This window comes from Sapajus apella, unplaced genomic scaffold (assembly GCF_009761245.1).
Source record: "Sapajus apella isolate SASKATOON/1434 unplaced genomic scaffold, GSC_monkey_1.0 scaffold67, whole genome shotgun sequence".
In the NCBI taxonomy this organism is placed as follows: Eukaryota; Metazoa; Chordata; class Mammalia; order Primates; family Cebidae; genus Sapajus; species Sapajus apella.
This window is the reverse complement of record NW_022437007.1, coordinates 9940211-9960268: the sequence shown is the minus strand read 5'-3', so window position 1 is coordinate 9960268 and position 20058 is coordinate 9940211. Positions and strand designations below refer to the sequence as shown.

The 20058-nt window shown below is 38.4% G+C and overlaps 1 protein-coding gene across 1 annotated transcript; it reads left to right on the top strand.

The window, feature by feature from the left end:
- The first annotated feature begins 6867 nt into the window (after positions 1-6867).
- NPY2R (neuropeptide Y receptor Y2) lies at positions 6868-16624 on the top strand. Its single transcript, XM_032248609.1, has 2 exons — positions 6868-8173; positions 13328-16624. Exon 2 carries the CDS (start codon positions 13376-13378, stop codon positions 14519-14521), a length of 1146 nt encoding a protein of 381 aa, XP_032104500.1. The 5' UTR covers positions 6868-8173; positions 13328-13375; the 3' UTR covers positions 14522-16624.
- Positions 16625-20058: the final 3434 nt, after the last annotated feature.

Genomic DNA, 20058 nt, shown 5'->3' with positions numbered 1-20058 from the left:
AGGATAGGTAATTATATATATATATAGGCAAAAGGATGGGTCAATAGGTGCAGGAAACCACCTATAGCAATTTTATATATATATATATATATATATATATATATATATACACACACACACACATATATGCAAAAGGATGGGTGCTATTTCTCCTAGACTATCATCAATTCCTTCCCTCCGTTGTATATACATGCCCTTTTCCCAGTCACCGACAGAGTATTATTCTTCTTCTCCCTTTGCATATAGTGTGATCTTAGAGATTTGTTTCCCACAAAGGATTAGCAGAAGAGATGTTCTGGGTCTTGGGAGGTCATAAGAAGCCTTATAGTTTCTGCCTGAGTCATATCGAACACCCTCTTTTAGAAGCTTCTCTCTTTGGAAAGCTAAAATCCATGTAATAAGTCTAAATACTCTGAGATGGTCATGTGCAAACGAGGGAAGCATGGGCCTCCAGGTACTATCACCAACTCAGTCCAGGGGCTCGGACATGTGAGTCAAGTTACCATCATTCTCCAGTTGATGCCACATGGATCAGAGATGAACCACCTAGCTGGGCATTTCCTCAACCTCTGACCCACAAAGAACAACATAAAATAAGTGTCAAAAGCCAGTGAGCTTTGGGGCAGTTTGTTAGGTTGCAATAAGAAGGCGGAGTAGGATGATCACATGCTCTTTTAACGTCACATTGGAGCATCATCCTAAGACCCTAAAGGTCAGTTGACTTGCCAGGTTGAAGTGACCTATTTACTTTGACTTATTGTGTGCCCTTGATTACAGTCCAGCCTCACGAAGTTTGATGCAAACTTGTAGAAAATTGAGAAATCTGATTTTTCCCAGCAGCGATGCAAATAATTACCGCCTGGTGAGAAATATGAGTGTGTAAGTTATGGCTTTATAGCACGGCAGGGTATCTACCACTTTTGCACTAACGCATTATTCTTACCCGGGATTCTTTCTTTCAGTGACTGTACATGCATTCACATTTGGGATCCTACTTTGAGCCAGCTTTGTGGTTGTGCAGGTTCCCTTTAATGTAATCAACCAAATAGATCTTTGACATATACTCACTATATATTTTGTTTGAGAATAATGTCCTTAATTTTGGAAATTATACTTTGACATATGTAAATGATTGTTCTTCCCCACTGGGTTCTCGGTTGACTCAGTATCACGTATCCCAGTTAAATGCAATGGAGAAATATATTTCATAAAGAGAATGATATCCCAGTGCTGGCTAAAGCCAAGAAGGATTTCTATCTAGGTTTACAACGGGTTGGGGTACCTCCTCCATAAAGCATTTTTCTAATTCTTCCCACGCACAACATACACAACATTAATTTTTCAAAAAACAAAAAACAAAAACAAATGGCCATTCCTTCTTGGAGCCCCAAAGCTGCTGTCAGAGTCCACCGGGAAATCTCAATCTGTTTAATGTACTTATTTATTTAAAATCCTGTGTACCCTTAACAGACTAGAGACAATCCATAGCAGGTCAGTGTGCAATCCATCTTCATATGGACAGTGTCTGGCATACAGCCTCAATAAAGATTTGTTTACAGGAGTGGTGGGTAATAACATCTTATGTGGATTTTAGATAATTCTTTTGTATACTAAAAGAGTAACGAGTCATGAATTAAATTCTATTTGCATTATTCATTTCATGATCTGAATTTTTATTTTGAGTAAGACATTTCACCATCTCCAAAATTATATGTGAAAACTGTATCTAAATCTTTGAGTTCCCCTTTCTCAGGAGATATCAATAGTAATTTAGCATGAGAAAGAGCTTTGATTTTACTTGTACTCTTGAAAAATAATTAAAACTTAAATTTGTTTTGAATGTATGATTCAAAAATATATATCAAATTATGTCTCTATAGGCTACAAGGGTAAACACTTATTAAATAAAACTGAAATTTCTAAAAGGGTGCATGTTTCCTCTTTAGCCATGGGTCGTCTGTGCATGTTTCAGATAATCAAATGAAAATTTGCATTGATTAAATTCTGAATTCCACTTAAGACTGTCCCTTCCTTTGTTCTTAGTTAAAATTCAAACTGTGAATCATTTGCATTTAAATACACTTTTAGATTTGGTTCCTTACCAGTATCAATATCCATTTGGATGATTGCTAAAAGATAAAAATCTCAGCAGCATGCTGCATATGTTGCTTATAATCCTGCCTAATTGCTTTGAATCTGCAATTAAAAACTCAAAACAAAAATAAAAAGCCAAATCCATAGAAACAAAAATCATAGCAAATGATATGCCCAATTTAGGAAGTAGCATACATTTTACTTTGAATGACTATTTGCTTTTCTTGAATAAGACACCTGTCTTATTCACATTGCATACAAACATTTTAAGAAATTTAGCCTATCAGATTTGTGAAATTCATGATTTGGTGACCATTTCTTGCTCGTTTAAACTTTACTGGAGTACTCACTATAAATGAAGGTCAGAAAAGGAAGTCAATTTTTCATCAGAGCAAACTTGATTAGATTGGCTAGTTGTTTTTTTTTTTTTTTTTTTAATGGGGTTTTAAAAAGAAAGACTATTTTAAAAGAGTACATTCATGTATACTTTTTTTTTCTATGAGCATTTGATGCAGCTCCAATTATATCTGTTCAGGTATTAACTCCTTCTGCTCCTTCTCCTGCCTGAAAAGAAAAGCAGCATAGATCCAAACAGAAATATACGTATGACATACTGAGAATCTATATTATAACCAAATGGCCATTAGCATATCTAGGTTCCATAATTTTTTCTACAAGGCGGTTATTAAAACTTTAAATACTATTTCTATAAGAGGGACTTAACAAGCTTAAAAATAATCACTAAATATTTTGAGCATTTAAATAAAGCAAGACAATCAATTTCAAATATACTAAACACCGTAGCTACATATTCAGCTAGTTTGATTATTAATATTTCCTAACTAGGAACTTATTAGGGTTTGTTTGTTTAGCCTAACAAGTTAAGTACATGACTTTATTAGCGTCTCTGAGCTTTTCATACATCACTGGAGTTAAGAGAATTCTTCTGCTTGAGCTGGCTGTCCTCACTCTTTAGCCCTGTGTTCTTCCACCCTTCCTCAAATTTCTTCCTTTTGGCTAGTGGCCTGATTTGTGGGCTTACTTCTCTTCTTTGGGAATCAGCTTCCATATTTCAGCTGAACTGCACTACTTTGTTCTCTCTGTGGTTTAAGTCAGGTTGATATGGCTTGAAAGCTATTCAATAATCTCTCAGGAAACCCTGATATTAAGGTGAGAAAAAAAGCTAGCCTTCTGGCAGAGTGAAACCAGGAAAACTTTTCCCCCTGGAATCCAAAAAAGCTGATTATCTTATCCTTTCTTTCTCTCCTATTTTAGATTCCCCATAGCCAAAAACTCACTGCTTCAATCTTCCCCACCTGGGCCACTGAAATTTTATACTTAATGTGAACACTTAATGTGGACTCTGTGATGGTCCAAACTCCATGTTACCTGAAGTATTTGCCTTTTCATGGAATAAGGTTCTTGGCTTTCTTGTTATTCAATTTAACCTTTGTGGTTAAGGTTTATGTAATGTGAACTTGGCTTAAAAAAAACATTTTAAAATTCCTTGCTCTTACTCCCTGCTGGATTTACATTAAAGAAATAACTGGGCAAGTGTACTGCAAATACATCCAAGATCATTTATCACAGTTTTGTCCTTAACAGCAATCACTCATGAGAATATAATCATACAGTTTAGGACTAGGCAACCATTAAAAGAAGGACGTATATTTATATTTAAAGAAATGAAAAGATCTTTTTGACATATTTTTAAGCTTAAAAAGTTGAGAAAGCAGGCTACAAGTTAGTTAAAAGTGGAGATTTTACACGAATATGCTGATGATGGTCGTGCTGGGTGATGTAATTTTAGATTTTATACAGTCCACTGCTTCAATTCCCTATGTGGCCAGAGTTGTCATTCTGTATACTGGGGTTGGGAGGGAAGTGCAGCGATTGGTTTCAGGACCCCTGAAAACCCCATATGCCAAAAATAAAAACCAAATACGCTAAAGCCTATGCATATTTACGTCTGGCAGTTGGCCCTGCAGAACCACCTATATGAAAAATGAGCCTTCTGTAAAGGCCATTTCACATCACAAACACTGTATTTTCCATTTGTGTTTGGTTGAAAAAGATCTGAGTATAAGTGGACCTGTGCAGTTCAAACTGTGCTGTTCAAGAGTCAACTGTATTTAGTTTTACTTTCTAAGGAACTACAATTAAAGAAAATTTAAAATTTCAGATCCTCAATTGCATTAGCCATGTGTCAAGTGCTCAGTAGCCATGTATGTCTAGAGGCTACCATACTGCACAGTGTACAGCACAGATACAGAACATTTCCATTGTTGCAGAAAGTTCTGTGAGATGGCATTGTTTTTGATAATGCCTATTTCTTCTTTGCTGTTTTTGCTTAACTTTCTACAATGATTATAAATCACCTTCATTGTAAAAATAACAATGAAATTATTTATACCCTGGGGGAAGCATCTTTGCTGTTAAAATATAATTACACTTAAGGAAATCTATATCATGATTTTCTTTATCTAATAAGTATGTATCACGAGTGGTCCTCAATACTGATATTAATGAACTTTTTTCTTTTTTAATGAAGAGCTTTTCTGAAATTTCATCTGGCTATCTAAAATATTTGAATTGTTCAGTTATTCAACAAATCCCTTACTGCAGCGTCTCCTTGGAAACAGCTATTCAACCGGAAATGGAAAAGAAAATTACTTATTTGGCAATTAATCTTTGGCAGTATTCTTTTTGTATTTCTTTGCATTGAGGAATGGTCAATGGAGTAGAGAAAATGGTAGTCGAACTATGTTTTAAATATTTTAGGAGGTTTGTAAAACATCAAGTACTAATATCACAGGCTACAATATCGGAGGACCATGAGACAGGCTGGTATCTATCTATCCATCTATCTATCTATCTATTTATCTATCTACTTATCTGTCTCTCCATCTCTCTGTCTCTCTCTATTTATCTATGATTTCTTATTTATTTTGGTCTATCCACTAGGAGTTTTGACTTTTTAAAATTAATTTTCTTCATTTAAAATTCAGAAGATTTTTAACAATATGGACTTTGGTTGTCTTAAAAATCAAATCTGACAATACTGAATCGAGATTTTTGCAGGGCAGCTGAGTGTAATCTGAGAAGCAATCTCCCCATTCAGCTATGGCATGTGCTTTTGTGCTCTTCAAGGTGTTATAGAGACCACCATTTTATACTCTCTCCTACAACCTGGCTTGCTGGTTCATTTATGTCATTGGCCCTAACCATGCAGGCATCTGAGTTTGAGTCTGTTCTCTATTTAAAGAGCAGTCAGCACATATTCTGGTTAGATACGGAATTTCCTGAGCAACTACATAATTTGATACAAAAGAAATCAAACCTCAATAATCTTGTCCTATTTCAATTTGGATTAATGGATATTTCACCACCACTTCCACAAACTCCCAAACTCCTATCCATGTCATGATTGGGTTTATGGACATTCATCATAGTGGTTTGTTGTTACTCCAGTACACAGGATATGCACGCACATTTAAGGATATTAATTAGACTGTGAGGCACGAAGGTGTCATAAACTAATTCCCACAGCTATCCTTGATGATATGATACACTATAAAGCCACTTCAATTTCAGTTTATCAGTTTCTCAGCCAATTCTGAACTTTATTAAAGGACAATTAATCATAGAGATCATTTACTCTTTTGAGGTTGCTGACCAGATGTCTATGAAACTATATGAATCTACTAAGACAAATATACATGTTTATAAGAGAGTGAGACGAATATTTGTTTATGGCCACTAAGACACTTTTGAAAGGCAATTTTAAAGAAGGCAAAATATGTTTTGTGCAATCAATGTCAGTGAAATCAGTTGAATTTTCCAAAGAAATTGCTCTAAAAGACAACACTCATCTGTTTTCCTGGATGTTTGATTTGTTTTTATGGTTATTGTTTAAATGCACTTCTCTTTTAAAGTTATAACTTATTGGTATATAGTTCATTCTTTACCAATGCAGATATATTAAGAAAAATGGAACCTGCCACATACGACACATATTTGGGCAAAGAGTACTCTCTTACAGAAAAAACAAATGCTGCAAAAAGACTTTAAGTCGAACTGTGTAGAACAAGTTAGATATTTCCAATTCTGTACCTTTATTTCTAGGAATTTGAAAAGCCTGGGCTTCTTTGTTTTATAAATAATTCCTATATTCCTGTGAGCATAATTCTATAGTAACTGAAGATTAATTTCAGATTACCTTGTGTAAAAATGCCTCACAAATGCAATACTATTAGGGTGTGGGAAAACCCTGAAGGGATTGAAAATCCAATCCATTTGAAGGAAGCCTTTAATTCACATCTTGGAGAATACATATTACCTTTTTTAACAGCTAAATATATACATATTTTGTTTCAGAGTAGAGGAATCTAATTTTAATCTAATCATTTGGGGGTATATTTCAGGGACATTCCAAGCTCACCAGTATGACCATCCTTATTTCAGAAATGACAGTGCATAGAGGGAAAGTAATGTGTGCAAAGGATGGTTACGGAAAGACTTAGGTTACTAGTTTCAGGCTTTTGCTTTTTTATCTCGGTAGCTCTACTGCCTCCTCTAGAAATGAACAAAGGAAAGAAAGACTGGCTGCCAACTTTCAGAAGGAACGGCTTCGAATAGGGTTCCTGGGAGGAATCCCGAGGAAACAGACGCTGCTGCTCTGCTGATCGTCTCCACCATCCTGTTTTGCTCCTACCCACTAATTCAGCCTGGGAGGCCCTGGGCACTAGCGGAAGGCTTCACCGCAAGGAGCCGGGAGCGAGTATTCCAGAGGCAAACGCTCCTGGTGGCTTGGGTCAGGATCAAAGAGTGAAGGATCGGAAGTCAGCTATCAAGAGAAAGCGAGATTGTGTTTTATCTGTGTCCCGTAGCTTTCCTATCCTATCTGTATCCTAGCTTTTGCCCTGAGCCAGAGCGCACAACACAAATTCCTGGCTATCGACTCTGAATCTGCACTACCCAACTTGCAAACTGTCTGCAGACACCTGTTAGGGAAATTACTGATAATGGGCTGCAGGATCTGAACTCCCTTCACCGTCTGGTTTGGAGCACAGGGACCGCCCAGCTAGAGGAGCACCAGCGCACTGCGCCCACCCCTGGGCGAGAGTGCGGAGGATTTGTTCTCGGTGCAATCCTGCTGGCGCTTTCCCGTGGTACGGCGCGGATCCAGCTCCCCATTTCTGCTCCTACACACACAAAAGAAAACAACTCTCGATTGGAAGTTGTGGAATTTTCTCAGCCCCTAAGAGGCGCGCGGATGCTGCAGCCCCGGCCCTCCTCCCGCCAGCTTGAGGTCTTCGCTCGCCAGCCCTGTTAGGGACCGCAGCCCCTCGGCCTCAGCTGGGTCTGTCCTCCCCGCCTTTGCCTTCGCCTTTGCCCTCGCCTTTCCCCCGGGCGGATTTGGTGAACTCGGCCTCAAGTCCAGGAGGTCTGTCTTCGCCGGTCCATCTCCCGCGGAACTGGGGAGCAGAGAGCAAAGGGAGAGGTTCGTGGAAGGGAGGGAGGTAGGGGTGGTGCGAACCCCCAGAGCATCAAACTTGAAGGAGGCACAGTAGGTGACAGCAGCCGCTGCAAGTGGTGGTTGGGGACCCGCGAGGGGGCGCCGCTCTGGGTACGGTCCTGCTGCGCGGGCTTCCAAGCCCGGGAGGCAGCCGAGAGAACCTGGACACTGTTCCTGCTCCCTCGCCACCAAAACTTCTCCTCCAGTTCCCTCCTCTGCAAGACCCTGTAGCCTCTGCACCTGTTTTCTCGTCTTTAAGCGTAGGGATTGCCCCCCTCCCCACGCCCCCATCTCTGATCCTCCCACCCTCACCCGCCCACCCCGCGGGTGAGTGCGGTGCCCAGGCGCGCGTGGCCGGAGAGGTTGGCTGCAGAGCCGGCAGCGCCAGCCACCCAGCCGCTCGCACTGCTCCAGCTGCCTGACCGCGCAGCGCGAGCTGTCCTGGACCCTAGGAGCGGACGGAACCGGACTTGCTTTGGGGACCTTCCAGGGCCCTCTCCGGGTCTGCTGGCTCATCATCGGACAGACCCTACGCCCACATCTTGTTTCCGCGTCTTGGCAGTAAGTGTAATTCCTAACTCTGATTCACCCCCTGGGAACAAGAATATCCCTAGAGGAGCGCTCGGTTCCTGAGAAGAGGAACGCGAGGGGGTCTCCATGAGTGTATGGACTTTTTCCTCCTCCTTTAGGCGGGAGGTGGAGGTTTGGAAGGTGTATGTAATACCATCCCCATTTTCTACTTTCGTTAGATTTTCCCTTTTCCATTGAAGATTATTTACTATTTCCTTGACCCTTCTTTGAGATAGGTTATTATCTTTCCAGAACGGTAAGTTGTTATTGTTCCTGCCTCTTTAAAAATCAAACATTTGTCTAAAGCAGAAGGTCCTACTGGATTCTCCAAAGCTGTTCAAGAAGAGACATCTTCATTTAGCGTTTGTTCATTTTTCATCAGAAAGGCTCACCCACTGGCAGTAGCTTTTGGTGGCAGGGAAAGGAGGCACTAAAACCTTTAAGACTTTTTGCAGTAGGTACACATCATTTAAAATTCAGTAACATGAAATGGAGATGCTGTTTCCTAAGAAAGGCTTCCCACTGTCTTTGGTAAATATTTTCAACTTTCTACTGATTAGCCAAAGAATCATGTCTTGTATACTGCGTTCTTGAAACTTCCCTTCTTCCCTCTCCTCCACCCCCATCCCTAGAACTAATTAGTGTAGGCAAATGCAGGGCTTTTGATTTCTGAGATTGATTTCTGAGATGTTTTTCCCTAGAAAAAAATGTTCTGGAAGACATTGTTCTTGATAAGATGTCTAGCTTTACCTTGGCCAACCTGTGACAATACTGTTGCAAAAAGACACCACAGATTTAAATATCGCCTCAAAGCATGAACTGGTCTCTGACACAAATAATTTGAAATTCTTTGAATCTTGGGTGTTGGGGTGTTGGGGGAAGCCCTGAAACTCTTTTCCTATTCTTCAAAGAAATGTTTCTATAACAAAGTTTCTAAGGATTCCCTTATTCAGGAAAATTGTACCAGTGAAAGTTCTCTTCAAATGTCAAATAATGTAAATATCTAATTTTGCCTTATATCAAGGAGAGGCTATTCACTTGTCTGCTTGCTGTTTCCTTCATGTGCTTTTGATGGCAATTTCCTCTGTGTACCGTTTTCCTCTTCCACTTTCCAGAAGCACTGTCATGAAATGATGCATTTTCTGCTCTAGGGTAATGCTTTGACCTGGCTGAAGGCCAGTAGCCTGCTTAAGCACAACTAATACTGTCTATATGCTAATAGCTTGTAGATCAATAACCGTTCCGACAGGGAAGTTGTAAGTAAAAGAGCCTCAAAATTTATAAAGCAAGACTGAGAAGAAAAAGCAAAGCAAGTCAATAAATCAAGTATACTTCTCCTAGTATCCTTCAATCTCATGCTTCCTCTCAATTTAGTCAGCTACAACCTCCAACCTCCAGCCTCCTGGAGTCTCTAATTCTGTACATGGCTTGTCAGGATTCAGTAACGGTACTCTGAAACCAGTCTCTTTCTTAGTCTAGGGGAAATGGTGTGTCCTTTCAAATATACACTCCAAGATTTGTATGGCTGGTTTCAGTTTTCCCTAATTACGAAGGAATGGAGGCACATGTGAAAGAAGGCTGGGGCTCCTTTGAGCATTCTATTTGAAATTTATGCAGAGGGAGCTGGAATACATCAGTAGAGCAAACACTTGAGTACATGGAAACTCCTATGTCTCTCTGTATAGTAAGGCTTCTATGGAAGGCAGAGTGGTGAGAGATGGAGAGACAAGGAAAGAGAGGGAAAGAAAAGAAAGAAAAAGCACTAGAAATGGAGAGAAGGAGAGAGAGTGGGAGGACCAGAAATCTTTGAGAAAGAAAGGTTTTTTTTTATGGGGTATACTGACAATTTAAAAATGTCATAATCAGAAATTAATTTAAGAAAGTCTCAGGACAATGTTTTTTTTTAATAAGTAGTTATCTGATTGATAATCAGAAAATAAGCATATGGATATATGTCACAGCAAAGAATCCTACATAGGTAGTTGTCTTCAGTAAAGAAAAGGATCAAAATTGTACTTTCCATTTTGCTGACATTGGTTATTCCATAAAATTGTGCTTTCCTTTAGCTTTATAATTGTTCTGCCAAATTGGAGTACCTATAATGTACTAGATAGTGTGCTGGGGATTCAACAATGGAGGAAGAAGGTCCAGGTTCTGTCTTCAAAGAGATTGCTGTGGTGGATAAACAAAGCAGAACAGTCACAAGGTGGCGTGTGGTACCTGCAGCATTAGAAGTGAGCACAGGGGTTTGGGATACCTGAAAGGCTTCCCGGTTTAAAACAGGGAGGGCAGAGAGGCATGGGAAAGGCTCAGGTGTTGCTGGAATTGGAAGGGAGGCAGAATGACCGAAGTGGATGGCATATTTTGGGCTGTCAGGAGAGATGAGGCCCGAGGGATATGCAGGGATGAGTTCAAGAAAAGCTTTGAATACTATACCAAGGAGTTCGAATTTTCTTCTATAGGCCAGTGTTGTCAACCTGTGGGTGCAGATCCTTTGGTGGGAGATCAAATTAATGAAAGCATATATGCATGTTACTATCAGATTATGCAAAACAGAATCTATTCAAGAATGTAAAAAGGGAGGAATTTAATGCAGATAATTGGTTAACAACCAATTATCTGCATTAAACCAAACAAGGGATGTTGAGAAGACTTATGGATTAGCAAGAGCAGGGAGTCATTATTGCCTCCAGCTGGGTGAACATGGGGAAGAGGCAGTGTGACCAAGGTCCCCAGACCATGGACCTCCTCTGGAATCAGAATCACAATGACTCTCTCCTGTGGAAACCGGAGGTACAGAACAGCTGCAGATGCACTGGCAAGAGCAGAGAGGGAAGAAGGATATAGTGGCTTCTCCCTTCTTGCTGTCCTCCAACTGCCTGCCAGTGCCTCCCACTGACCGAACCCAGACAGAATCCCAATGACTTGGAGCCTGAAAATGTAGTTTCCAAGAGTCAGCCCCCCTGCGGTACAGGGCAGAACAGAGCAGGGGAAGGGTGAGGAAAGGAGCTGGGGAGCACACAGGACCAGCCAGCAGTTGTCCGTGGGCTCAATAAATATATGACTGTCCTACCAATGGAGTTAGATGCTATTAATTACAAACACATCCATTTAAAGGCTCATAAAAACAAATTCATAAACGAAGCACTGAATGGACAGTGGCAGCTTTTTGTGACTGTGAATATATTTGAAAGGTATTACCACCATGGTGTTGGGCTCTGAATGCTTAGACTGAAAAAAATGAAACTTGCATTAGAAAATGATATATACTGTTTCAAACAATCTGGAGACATGAGGAAAACAATATGATCACATTTGAATTTCAGAAAAAACTTAATAGCAGAGTAGGCATTGTCCAGTAAAATGGGGGAGGCTTTTAATAGAGATACTGTCCTGTTGTCTTCACCTGGCAAAAACCCTAGTTCAAGATATAGGCATTTAAATTTGTGATGAACGCAGGTTTGAAAATGTATAGGCACCGGGATGGTAAAGCCACCTTGGCATTGAGTAGACACTTGATTATTTCTGTTAGGTGAAGGAATTAATACATAAAAGCAAAAGAGGATGGGAGGTAAGTTAGAAGATGATTAAAGTAATATGATAAGAGATTAAGAAGAATGAAACCAATGTTGTAGAAATGGCGAGAAAACAGCAAGTGGAAGAGATATGTAAAAAACTAGTCTGAGGGTGCTCTTCAATATGGGGGCTAACAGAGATTTGGAGAAAGCATGAAATAATATATGTTAGTTCAGAAGTTTAAAATCAGTCAAAAAAGCAACTGTTCCAACCCAAGTGTCCTTAGTGAACACTTTTTTCTTTATCCATTTTTTTTCTTTATCCATTGAGTGGATAAAGAAAATGCAGTATGTATACACCATGGAATACTACTCAGCCATAAAAAAGGATGAAATGATGTCTTTTGCAGCAAGCTGGGATGGAGCTGAAGACCATAATTCTAAGTGAAGTAACTAGGATGGAAAATCAAATACCATAGGTTCTCACTTGTAAGTACGAGCTAAGCTGTGGGTACACAAAGGCATACAGAGTGGCGTAACAGACTTTAGAGACTCATAAGGGAGAGGGTGGAAATGGGAGTGAGGGACAAAAAAGCTACATATTGGGTACAACGTACACTGCTTGGGTGATGGGTGCACTAAAATCTGATTTTACTGCTATACAATTCATCCGTGCAACCAAAACCACTTGTACCCCAAAAGCTATTGAAATTACATTTTTAAAAAGTAGCTCTTAACATATTTTAATACTATTTTTTTCCCATTTTTTTTTTTTCCTTCCCATTTTTCTTTTTTTTTTTTTTTTGAGACGGAGTTTCGCTCTTGTTACCCAGGCTGGAGTGCAATGGCGCGATCTTGGCTCACCACAACCTCCGCCTCCCGGGTTCAGGCAATTCTCCTGCCTCAGCCTCCTGAGTCGCTGGGATTACAGGCATGCGCCACCATGCCCAGCTAATTTTTTGTATTTTTTAGTAGAGACGGGGTTTCACCATGTTGACCAGGATGGTCTCGATCTCTTGACCTCGTGATCCACCCGCCTCGGCCTCCCACAGTGCTGGGATTACAGGCGTGAGCCACCGCGCCCGGCTTTAATACTATTAATACTAAGCCATGCACCAGAAACAGAATCTTCTTGGTTTATCTCAGATAATTCATAGTCCCAAAGTTCAGCCACCAGACAATAGTTTTAATATGTTCCCCTTTCTTATGCAATTTGTTGCTGTATATTTATAAATTTGAAACAGTCAAGATATTGAAGGAAACTTTACTTTTTTATCCACCTGAAAATTAATTCAATGAATTTATAGTGGTTATAAAATTCATAAAGTTTATAATATTCATCCCACTTGAAATTAATCCATTTGGTAGCATTCACTTTGAAATTATGTCTTTACTATCAGTATTATACTTTACCGTCATAGCATACATTTCAGAGACCTAATTTAATTGATCCATATTTGACAACAGACTTATTAAAGGGTCCGTTTTATTCAAATGTTGAATAGAGGGTATTTTGATCCCCAGTCAAAATTAAAACAGTCCATTTGTGAAATTTTTTTGCTTCACCTTTGTGTTTTCTTCATTGCATTTGTTGTTGTTGTTGTTTTGCTTTGTTTTGTTTTCTTTTTAGGTTGTAGACTCTTGTGCTGCTTGCGGGCTAAGTGGAACTGTACTGAAAATGGGTCCAATAGGTGCAGAGGCTGACGAGAACCAGACAGTGGAAGAAATAAAGGTGGAGCAATATGGGACACAAACCACACCTAGAGGTGAACTGGCCCATGACCCTGAGCCAGAACTTATAGATAGTACCAAGTTGATTGAGGTACAAGTTGTCCTCATATTGGCCTATTGCTCCATCATCTTGCTTGGGGTAATTGGCAACTCCTTGGTGATCCACGTGGTGATCAAATTCAAGAGCATGCGCACAGTAACCAACTTTTTCATTGCCAATCTGGCGGTGGCAGATCTTTTGGTGAATACTCTATGTCTACCCTTCACTCTTACCTATACCTTAATGGGGGAGTGGAAAATGGGTCCTGTCTTGTGTCACCTGGTGCCCTATGCCCAGGGCCTGGCAGTACAAGTATCCACAATCACCCTGACAGTAATTGCCCTGGATCGGCACAGGTGCATCGTCTACCACCTGGAGAGCAAGATCTCCAAGCGAATCAGCTTCCTGATTATTGGCTTAGCCTGGGGCATCAGTGCCCTGCTGGCAAGTCCCCTGGCCATATTCCGGGAGTATTCGCTGATTGAGATCATTCCTGACTTTGAGATTGTGGCCTGCACTGAAAAGTGGCCTGGTGAGGAGAAGAGCATCTATGGCACTGTGTACAGTCTTTCTTCCTTGTTGATCCTGTATGTTTTGCCCCTGGGCATCATATCATTTTCCTACACTCGCATTTGGAGTAAACTAAAGAATCATGTCAGTCCTGGAGCTGCGAATGACCACTACCATCAGCGAAGGCAAAAAACCACCAAAATGCTGGTGTGCGTGGTGGTGGTGTTTGCAGTCAGCTGGCTGCCTCTCCACGCCTTCCAGCTTGCTGTTGACATTGACAGCCAGGTCCTGCACCTGAAGGAGTACAAACTCATCTTCACAGTGTTCCACATCATCGCCATGTGCTCGACTTTTGCCAATCCACTTCTCTATGGCTGGATGAACAGCAACTATAGAAAGGCTTTCCTCTCGGCCTTCCGCTGTGAGCAGCGGTTGGATGCCATTCACTCTGAGGTGTCAGTGACATTCAAGTCTAAAAAGAACCTGGAGGTCAGAAAGAACAGTGGCCCCAATGACTCTTTCACAGAGGCTACCAACGTCTAAGGAAGATAGGGTGTGAAAACGTATGGATGAATTCTGACCAGAGAGCTATAAATCTGGTTGACCGTGGCTCACAAGTGAAAATTGATTTCCCATTTTAAAAAAGAAGAGGATCTAAATGGAAGCAACTGCTGTTTAATTCCTGGAAAACTGGCTGGGTAGAGCCTGTGTGAAAATGCTTGAATTCAAAGATAAGGCAACAAAGTGGTTTACTTAACAGTTGGCTGGGTAGTAGGTTGAATTATGAGTAAAAGTAGAAAGAAATACTTTTGACCATTTTCCTGGAGGGAAGAAAACTTGAACAAGGAATTAGTATTACCAGCATTGCTAAGAGATGGTGGGTAAATAAGTTGACACATTAGGACCTGGATTGGGGATGCTGTGGAGTTCACTGCTCCCTGCTCAGCTGACGAAAACACCATTGAACAGAAATTTCTCCAGGGAGCCACAAGCTCTTCTTCATGGCATTTTGATTTTTTTGTTCATTCTCTAGACAAAATCCATCAGGGAATGCTGCAGGTAAAGGTCACCTACTATATGAATGGTTTCAAGGAAATAAACTGAAATTTGCTATATAATTAATATTTTGACAGATGATGGGGGAACTCCTCAACACTCAGTGAGCCACTTGTTCTTAACACCAATTGCATGTTTGGTGAAAATTTCTTCAACTCTGAATCAAAAGCTGAAATTCTCAGAATTACAAGAAATGCAAACTGTCACTTAATTTCTAATTTCAAATTAACATCTGCTTTATGGAGATACTATTTAGATCACAAGCATACAACTTGATAATTCTAATCATGGTTAATTGTTATACCTTTTTGAACAGGTATAATTTCTGTTATTCCTGTTGGAGCTAAATTTGTCTACACTAAAATTTAAAGCAGATTAGAGAATAATTTTTGTGGCATGTTGTAACATTTTACAGTGTTTATAAGCTATTTTTGCATAGGTACATAGCTCTGATGTGTTTAAAGAACACTGCAGTGTTATTTTCTTTGAAATTCATCTTCCATGAACCCATACTAAATAAAACAATGCAGTTACATTAAAATGGACCCATCTGGTAAGAGACACTAAAAACATTGTATTCATTTTGTCTTGCAAATGTTGTATTTCAACCAATTTTACATAGGTTATTTATCTTCTTTTCAAAATAATTAGCTATATTTTTGTATAACATGAATATATACATAATAAAATTGTTCCTATAAATAGTAGAATAGATGTTACAGTATTTTTTATTTAATTATTTTATGAATAAAATTGTTATTTCAATAGTACTTGACCAAAGATGCTTTAAAAGCCTTCTACGTTCATAAAAAATAACTGAGATATTAAACTAGTCATATGTCTTTAGATGCTGTTAAAGTTTCATTACAGTCATATCTTTTGTAAATATGACAAAATTTGTGAATATATTTTTAACACAAAAAACTTCAATGTGCATATTATATATAGTTATAACATTAATTTTATGAACTGGAGAGCTTCACTTTATGGATATATTTAAAATTCATATTATAGCTTTTATTAAATTCCTTCCATGATATATATAAAAGACTTTTTTAAGTGCACTGCACTTCTGGAATACTGAAGAAGAATGAAAACAATATGTTTGATTAGGTGGAAGACTTTAAGAATAGAATAAAAAAATGTATATCTGTAATATATAATTGAAAGATTCATTTTTCTGAATTTTTCTGATTCATTAGACTCAGAAAAATTGTTAAAAAATGAGCTTTTTGTCTTTTAAGTAGCAATTACTTTGCTTAAGATGCTTGTAGAAAACTATGGTTAAAGATTTACCCTCCCCCTTGGTGAATTCTTACACTGTAAGAAATGTATATGCTACTGTGTAACATGTTGTAGTAGTAAATTATTAGAATCCAATTAATGATTCAATTAACATGTATCTGATTCAATTCATTATGTAAATTCATTAATAAAATACTCTTTATATAGTGACTTTATGTTGAAATTTAAAAGTTGGGAAAACTAGAGAAATTGTGTGGAATTTTATATGAGAGTGCTTGTCTAAGAGAAGGCAGTAAGACTAATGCAACTAAAAAAGAAAAATAAAGGTGGCTGTTCCACTGTTAGTCCAGCTCTCTTTCCATTCTGTACCTGAGCCTGTATCAATGGATCCACTCTTATGACTGCAATTACAATATATAATATGAGGATGCTTGAATCTTCATTTTTCAGACAAGACCTTTCTTCTAAACTTCAAATCTCTATCTCTACCGGCCAACAGACCACGTCCACATGGGTGTCTTACCAGCAAATCAAATCCAACATGTCTAAAACAGAGCCTGCCATTTCAATGCATACCTCCTCCCAAGCCTCCTCCACTTTGTCTTCCTGTATTTCCTCTCTCAGTCATGACACTACTATGTACCTGTTTCCCAAAAGCCTTACATTTTGGAATCACCCTTCACAAGTCTCTTTATCACTTGTATTTAATTAATTCCCGCATCTTGTTTTAATTCCTACATGTTTCTTTAATCAAGTTGATTTTTTCTATCCCCTTGGTCCAGGCTATGAACCAATGGGTTTTATCCCCAGACTGCTATTATGTCTCATTTGGATTAATACAAGGCCTTCCTGATTGGTCTCTATATCTTGTTTTATTCCCATCCAATCTGACTTTAACCCACTAGCTATAGTGATTTTTCAAAAATTCAGATTTTGTCAAATCGCTCTTCTGATGAAAACACTTTAATGTCTCCTTATAATTCTTATAATAAACTCAGCATCTTTTTACAACATGAAAGGTTGTTTAGAACCTGACTGTGCCTATGTTTTTCATCTCATATAGATTCTTTTATTTTTCACTAATATTTGCTGCTAGATCTTAAGCATCATGAGGGCCAGGACAGGGATTGTCTTAACCATTGTGGTTTTCACAGGTACTTGCAATTCCTGACACCAAGTTAGTAGTCAATAAATATCCTTCAAGAAAATTGAGTTGATGAAGTGAAGTATATTTATTAAAGCTAAAACTTGAAGATAGATCTGCAAGGTTGTAAACCATAAATGTTTCCAAGTTTAACATATGTTTTCTAGGAAAAGAAGGTTTTAGCTACCCGAGAGTCCAGTAAAGATGCATATTTGTTCAAAATCAGGTTGGTTTTCTTTTGGTTTTTGAAGGCCGTTAGATATTTGCATAAGTATAATGGGCTCTATACATAGATTTCATTCATGGCTCACTCAAAATTAGCTAGAACTTTGTCACCAGGGAAAAATGGAGGAGTCAATCATGATTCAGATAGCTAGAGAAGCCATTGTGGATACTTCTAGCAGAAAGTTATTTAATTCAAGGAATTAAAATCTTATAAAAACTACTGAAAGAGCTAGGGAAGTTAAAGTTTGGAAAAGTATCCACTAGTATTGAAGAAACCAGGAAGTGCAAAATTGCAAGAAACTGCTATTAACATGAACAGTGCTAAAGTAGATGATGTACAGGAAAAGTGCAGATTTATTTGTAAAATCTTGTCGCCTCCTACTAAGCCCACACTCCTGCCCACCTCTACTGTAGATCCATTAATGCCTTTTGCTTCTCCTCTGTTTTCCAAAATGTATATAATTCCAGCCTCGATGGCATGGATCTGGGGAATGTTTTTAGGCTTCAAATCCTTAAGATACAGGGGAGAGCATGGAGGGGAGGATATGGCACTCAGTTGCTATCAGACAGTCTGGAAATCTCAGGGTATAATTTCTAGTTTCAATATTATCTGCTCCTTAGTACCTGCTTAGGTTCTTCCGAGTTGCAGTGATGCAGGTTGACTACATCTTTTCCCTTTCTTTTAACATAGCTCATGCGTCAAAAATACTCTTTAAAACTGCCCCATTAGTACAGGTAGGCTGAGGAGTAAAGTATAAGTAAAGGTAATTTTTTCTATAATGGGTTGATTGGAATGGAGGAAGAAAGAATAAATCCTATGTAATTATACCAGTATTGGAACAATGATCTAAAAACCACAGTAGAATCTATATTCTGAATTAGCTTCCTAGGATGAGCAAAGGGAAATAATAACAATGTCTCAAGGAGAAAAGGGTCTTCAAAATTTTCAGGTTAATGAGATGAAATATTAATATATGATAGCAAAAGAAAAAAGTTATTTTTTCTTAAGAAAACAAAGAAATTTAAAAAACAACACAAAGATAGTAGAGAATGCAAACAGCTTAATGATTTTATCCCATGACATTAAACAAAGGTGAGAATTTGGTTAACGAGTTTCTAAGGACTGATTTGAGCATTTATAAAGATAACTGTGTTAGACCATTGACATTTTTCTGCCTTAGTACACTTGAAAGATGTCTATAGACTCCACAAGTTCTCAGGGGTATGGAAGGGGTTATAGAAAGAATGGTCTGCAGGTTAGAACAATTCATATGTATGCTATCTGTAACTCCAGCTCTTCCTTGCTAACTTGAGATGGTATAATTGAATGAAAGTAAGTGAAAATATCTAATCCTGAATCTACTCTCCTTTGTAAACAAATAATTGGCAATTTTCAACACTTTAACAAATTCCTTGCAAAACACCACATGGCTGATCATGACAAAGAATTATAATAGTAAAATTACAAAGCTCTATGTCTTCACAATAAATGAATGAAAACAATAACAAGTCAATAATTATTTTTACATTAATTTTGCCCTTGTCATAGAAAATTAACAAACTATAAAAAGAAAGTACATATATGCATATACACGCATATATTTAATTGAAACAAATATATCTCCTTGACATACACTATTGTCTAATATCACATATTATCTGTTTATAGAACATCTAACTATCTCAAAGCGGTGAGTAGACTATTCATTTCCACCATTGTTCCTACAGGAGTAACTGCCACTGGGCTGTGGGTGGAGTGGGGTGAAGAGGAAAGGAGAATGCACCCTGGAATGTGAACAAAACAATTTGAATATATGCAGTTAGAAAAAGCTCCTTAGTGAGTGTAGCCTACTTCCCCCAACCAGTTGATAATCAAAGATGACAGATATCAAACTGGTGCTTATCATTTTGAACACCAACATGTTTTAAATGATTAGTATCCATTAGGATACACACCCTACCATCTGCCTCCAAAGTCTTGTAAATTGTTGGAGGGCACCTATTATGCATTCATTCCTGTTCTCTGGTATAAGCAAATCAGAACTTGTTTCCAGAATGCAATTGAGAAAGGAGAAACAAAAGACTTCAAGGCACATACTTAGTGTTAGCACTGCTGCATGCATTGTGGTATTTGAAGCCAAATACCATTAGTCAAATTTGAAGCCAAATACCATTAGTCAAATTTGAAGCCAAATACCATTAGTCAAGATACATCTACAATAATATCTGGATCCCATCAGAAGTAACCATATTGAGGAATGTAACAACAGGATGTAGGGGAATAGAGATAATGTAATTTTATATTCACTGAAGTAATAATAAAGGTTTGACACTGAAGGCTTGTTTCTGCCTTTTTATTCCAGGAAAGATAATTTACTAAAAATAAGAACTTCCTATTTACTTACAAAGA

Coding starts and splice junctions, on each gene's coding strand:
- NPY2R (XM_032248609.1), top strand. CDS start 13,376: ATGGGTCCAATAGGTGCAGAGGCTGACGAGAACCAGACAGTGGAAGAA.